Raw genomic sequence first — 6000 nt, 5'->3', positions numbered from 1 at the left:
CCACGGACAAACACACCAAACCACTGTGTGGGGTCTTGAGATTAAGAAACTCGCCCCTCTGCACACGCACAAACTCTTCCCCACTCCCCGGAGGGTCTCGGGTGGTTCCCAGGGCGGTTGCAGCGCGCCGAGCTCAAGGGAAAGCGCGCAGGGAACGGCCCTGGGGACTCGTCCCGGGGAAAGCGCTAGCGTCCGGGGAGAGCCTTCCCTTCTCATCCCGCACTCTCCTAGGGCAGGCAGGGTGGCATTCCAAACGTGAGCAGCAAGGTATGCCACCCAAGACCCCCCCTTTAAAAAGAATAAATAAATAGAAGCTAGCGCCTAGCGCCGCTCGGGTTTCTCGAAACGCGCACCGCGGTCGCTGCCCGGGCGGCTGGGTGTCTGCGCTCCCCGCCTTCGCTGGGCTGACACAGGAGGGGAGGAGCAGGAGCCGGAGGGGGTGCTGGAGCGGCGGGGGGGGGGGGAGCGCGAACCATCCCGAGCCAAGACAAGCAGCACATTCACAAATAACGCCCCCACCCCCAGCGCACGCGCTCCCATTCAAAGCCGCCGGCTCCGCTGCCGCAGGGCGGCTCAGAGCACGCGCGGCGGCCCCAGCGCAGCCTTGCCCCGCAGGCGCACGTCCGGAGTCTGCCAGCCGCCGCAGAGCCCCGCAGCCTGCGCGGGACGCGGCTACCACTTGCAGGGTGGGGTCTCGTCCGGGACTCCCCTTCCTCCCCGCTGCGGGGCCATGGCCGGGCTGGCTGCGCCCTGGAGTTCGGGGCTCCTGGCCCGCATCCTCGGGGGCACCTGGTGCCTGCTCTGTGTCGCCGGACAGGTAGGGCAGCTTGCTCGTCTTGCGTCCCTCCCCCTCCTGGGACCTTTCTTCTAGGCTGTGCTACAGCGGGGAGTGCTGTAGCTTGGGGCGCGCTCTCTCCGGCCAGGCACTGTCCTAGGGTTACGCTGCCACCCGAGCTGGGACAGGTGGCGCGGGGTTGGGACTAAGGCGGCCCCTCGCGGCGAGCCCCGACCTGGCGGGACCAGACCCTGCGCTGAGCCTCTGCCCAGCCTCCTGGGGCCGCGTCCCGACTTCCCGCCCACTCCCTCGTCCTGCCTCTCAGGCGAGGAGGTGGCGCCTGAGCTGGGGCGCGGCCTTCTCCCAGGGACCCCGCGACCCCGCACCTCTTCCGGACAGCCCTTCGGGGAACCCCTTCTCTCCTTCCCGGAGGAGGCAGGGGCGTCTCCGGGAAGGCTTGGGCGCTGGAACACTTTTCCTCATTCCTGCCCTTCCCCGGTCCCAGTGAGCTTCTGACACCGTCACCTCAGGGCCACCGCGTCCGGGAGAGTCGGGCGGCGGAGCGTTGTAAGGTGCGCAGATGCCAGACTAGGTGGGCTCCCTGATGCTCTGCAATGGAGAAAAGGTGGTATGGCCGGTGCACGAGGACTCGCCCTCACCACGCCCCCTCCGGATGCTCCTAGGGTTTTCTCCCGAGCCACATGGGGTGTAGGAACTGGGGAGTCCTCCTGAGTCGGTGGGCTCAGGCCCCGAGGCAGAGCAGGAGAGTCCCGGAAGGGTGTAGTCGGCTTGGCTGTGGTTTATTACAGAAAGACCCTGGAGGGAGCTGCTTAGGGGAGGAGGCGGGGGTCAGTCAAACCCGTGATGCATGTGGTGTCTTTGGCTTTCACGATTTCCAGAGTCAGGTAACTTTTGATTAAAACTCATGATTTAGGCGGTTTGTACATAATTTAGCCTACATAGATTTGCTTTTCACAGGATTACTTGGGTAATTCTGGGAAAATGCCCAAATACTCTTGGCCGGAATTATCGCCAGATAGCCTCCCTTTCCTCTGTTTTGCTTATGGAGACTTGTCCAAATCGGGGGATTTCCTTCCCTCGCTTTTACTTGACGTTTTTGAAACTTATTTTCAGTTCTCTATTTTAATGGTCATTTTGATTGTAGTGGTGCACTTGTAGAGGCTGAGGGAGGACCAAGAATGAAGGCTAAGAAGGACCCAGAGCCGACTGGAAGCTGACAGGCAGAGACTAATCTAAGAAGTGATAGATATTTTCAACAGGGAACACCTGCTTAGATTGGAGCATGAAAAACCCTTGCAAGAGCTTGTTTTAATTACGAGCCACTTTTATTCCCAGCATACCTTGTTCCATCGGCAGGGCTTCTCAGAGGTGGCTGCATGTTAGGATTGCCTATAGGAGCTCTTGATGTTCCCTGGGCTAGGCACCCACCTCAGCTGGATTGCATCAGCATCCTTGGGGGTATGATGATGAGGCCGGGGCGTTGGAACTCATTAAGCTCCCAGGTGATTACATTGTGCAGCTGGGTTGAAAACCACTGTGTCAAAATGACCTGCCTTACAGTGACCTGTTCTAATAGAATCCTGAGCCCAAAAGAAAACTCAAGGGAGAAGAGTAAAGAGGACCTAAAAGACAGGCTAGGGAGAGAGTCTTAACATGCAGCTTCCATTCCTGGCTCTGTCGCTAGCTATGTCATTTTGGTCAAGGCCCTTAACCTTCCATTTCCTCATCTGTAAAGTGAGGGTGTTGGCCCATGTTCCTGAAGGTACTGCCAGCTCTAACAACACCAGGCAGGTTGGCTTCTAACCCAAATCAAGACAGAACACCTTGTGTCTTATTTTAAAAAAATCATAGGGGTAGAAATTCTACCTTATCCTTGAGACTTTGGTAAACTATCAGGTAATATTTGAATCCAGCAAAGATGCTAAAGAAGATGCAAAGATGCATAATGTAGTTTCTTAGACTTGTGTGGTTTTTTTTTTTTAATATACTTTAACACACTGCCTGTTTTTTAATATTTTAAACACTGCTTGTTTAGACCTATTTCAAGTCATTCGTGCCCAATTGACATTCAGGACAAACTGATTTTCCCAATGTTACACACCTGTTCTTCCTTGCTTCTCTCAGTGTTACACACCTGTTCTTCCTTGCTTCTCTTCTCAACCAGCTTTCTTCTGGGTGAAGATGATGAAAGCAGATTTGAGCCTTGTGTGTGTGTTGGAAGTGGTTTATTGTTTAGTTCCAAATGACTTTTTCTTGTTCCACTTGGCAGGACTGCTCTCCACATGTGAGAAGCCTGACTAAACTTGTCGGGGAAAGGATATCAGAGAGTTTGAAATGGTAGATGGGTTCTGTATTCTGGTTGAATGCAATACACTTTAGAGATAGCTTAGTCAGGTGTTGGTCAGAAGGAGCTGATCTTGCAACACAATTTAACAACTTTTTAAAAAACCACTTGGGTGTTATACCTGTGAACTAAACAGACCAGAAACTTGAGGATACTTAATATCAAATCAAGAAGAAATAAAACCAATAGCCAGTGCCAAAGGACTGGAACACTGTTTGGAATTTATACGTTCTTTAAACTGTTTTTTCATTAGAGCACTCTGTATATGAAGGCATGACTACCAGAGTTATCAGACCTCTTGTATATATTGTATCCGTAGTTAAAAGAGGATCTTTGTTTAAGAGCTTCTGGCTCCCCAAGTTGAATTACACCTGAGCTATATTCTCCAAAAGTCCAAACAACAATTTTAATACAAATTAAAATTATTTGGAAATCTCAGCATTTCTCCTGTCTTCTCACTGAATTTCTGCTTTCAAGGTTTTTTTTTCCTTCCCTTTTGTCCTGGCTGAATTACCCTCCTAACTTGAGAGATTCTTTTCTTTCCCTGTGCAACTTGAAGGTAGCTCACTCTTTAGGTTCTTATGAAACACTATTTTACTGATATCAATTTCATTTCATCAGCTGAACTCAAATTCATCCCATTGCCCAAATTGCTCCCAGGTAAGGAAGTACATAATTAACTGTTTTAACCACTAGAGGTTACCAACTACTTAATGATTTCTACAACCCATCTGTAGCAATACACTGTAAAAATAAACAACGTTCCTGGAGAGGATTGTGGCTAGATCAGCACAAAGCCATTACTACTGCTTAAAAATATCACTTAGTGGCAATTCATGTTCTTATGGTGGCATACCAGTGATAGCTTATTCAAATACTAAGACTGAATATTTTTATTTACTATGGTATTCTAAATCCTACCCTTGTTAGGAATTTGGTAATGAGGTAAAAAACAGGATGGCTGGAAAGAATTTGTGCCTTCGTGGGCGCCTGATTTTCAACTAAAGACCTTGAAGGAAAGAGTTTTCTTGTCTCTTTTGTTATTCTCTTGTATGTTCTTGCTTTTATCTTATTTTTTATTTTTACTGTGATAATAATTCTGCATGGTTAAAAAAATACTCCTAAGGGCTTATAAAGAAATATAGCAACTTCTTGCCCTAGTCTTTCTTCTAACCTTTGTCAGATCCCGTGACCCAAAGGCAACCTTTTTCTTGTTTGTTTGTTTTATATTATTTTGGGGTATATTTGACATACAGTAAATTGCACGTATTTAAACTATATAGTTTGATAAGTTTTGACATATGTATATACCTGTGACACCATCACCCCAAAGTTTCCTCATTACCCTTGGTAATCCCTTCTTGCCACCCTTCCTCACACCCTAAATCACGGTGCAAATAGTGATCTACTTTCTGTCACTGTAGAGTAGTTGGCATTTTCTCAAATTTTATGTAAATGGAATCATAGAGTATGTACCCCCCCTTTTTTGAATTTTATTTTATTTTAAACAGCAGGTTCTTATTAGTTATCTGTTTTATACATATTGGTGTATATATGTCAATCCCAATCTCCCAGTTCATCCACCCCCCCCCCAACTTTTTTCTTTGATCTGGCTTTTTTTTCCCCCTCAGCATAATTATTTTGAGATTATCCATGCTGTAGCATGTTCCCAGTAATTTCTTTTTGTTCCCAAGTAGTGTTACATTGTACGGATATATTACACTTTGTTGTCCATTAACATTCACCTATTGATGGACAGCGTGTTTCTCGTTTTTGGCTATTACAAAGAAAGTTGCTATAACGATTTGTTTATATGTCTTTGTATGGACATGTAGTCTTATTTGTTTCAGGAATGGGATGGCTGAATCATTGGTAGATGTATGTTTAACTTTTTAAGAAATGCCAGTTTTTCAGAAGGTTGTACCATTTTACATTCTTACTAGCAGTATACAAGAGTTCCAGTTCCTCTCCATCCTTGCCAACACCTGCTGAGGTCAGTCTTTTATTTTAGCCATGCAAATAGGTATACTAGGAACTTGTTCTGGGTTCTGATGTGCAGTTCCCTAATGATCGATAATGTAGAACATTTTTTTCCTGGATTTATTTAGAATGTATATATCTTTTTTTTTGGCAAAATATCTATTCAAATATTTTGCTCATTTCTCATTGGGTTGTTTTCCTATTGTGTGAATTATTTATGTATTCTGGCTATAAGTCCTTTATCAGATGTATCATTTGCAAATACTTTCTCCCAGTCTGTGGCTTGTCTTTTCATTTTCTTTACATTGTATATTGATGGGCTGAAGTTTTTAATTTTGATGAAGTTGAATTTACTATTTGTTGGTAAATGGTGATTTCGCTCTTGTTCTTAAGAAATATTTGCCTAACTCAAGATCACACGGGTTTTTCCCCTAGAAATGTTATGCCTTACATTTAGTCTATGTGCCATTTTGAGTTAATTTTGTATGTGGTGCAAGATATGGGTCAAAGTTCATTTTTCACCCATGGATTTTCAATTGTTTTAAGCAAGATTTCGTTTTGAAAAGACTATCCTTTCTCCACTGAATTGCCTTTGCACCTTTGTCAAAATTCAGTTGTCCATACGTGTGCGTCAATTTTGGATTCTCTAGTCTATTTCACTGAACTGTATGTCCGTTGCTGTGCCAGTACTACACATTCTTGATCATTGTAGATTCACAATAAATTTTGAACTTAGGAAGTGTGATTCCTCCAGCTTTGTCATTCATTTTCAAGGATGTTGATTTGGCAACTTTATATAAATTTTACTTTTTTGTTGTTGTTGTTGTTTTTTTTTTTGTCGGTACGCGGGCCTCTCACTGCTGTGGCCCCTCCCGTTGCG

General features: G+C 45.9%; 1 protein-coding gene across 2 annotated transcripts in view; it reads left to right on the top strand.

Moving 5' to 3' along the window:
• Window positions 1–502: 502 nt before the first annotated feature.
• The window catches only part of ADAMTSL1 (ADAMTS like 1), a 1025773-nt gene continuing 1020275 nt past the window's right edge, over window positions 503–6000 (top strand). Inside the window, exon 1 of one of the 2 annotated variants that reach the window (XM_049711047.1) lies at window positions 503–817. In XM_049711047.1, coding sequence (XP_049567004.1) covers window positions 731–817 — 87 coding nt within the window. In that variant the 5' untranslated portion in view covers window positions 503–730. The remainder of the gene's footprint in view (window positions 818–6000) is intronic. The other variant, XM_049711046.1, reaches the window with a different exon arrangement.

The sequence above is a fragment of the Orcinus orca genome, chromosome 6, assembly GCF_937001465.1.
Source record: "Orcinus orca chromosome 6, mOrcOrc1.1, whole genome shotgun sequence".
Classification (NCBI taxonomy): domain Eukaryota; kingdom Metazoa; phylum Chordata; class Mammalia; order Artiodactyla; family Delphinidae; genus Orcinus; species Orcinus orca.
The sequence above is the reverse complement of the archived record's forward strand: the minus strand, read 5'-3'. Positions and strand labels throughout refer to the sequence as shown.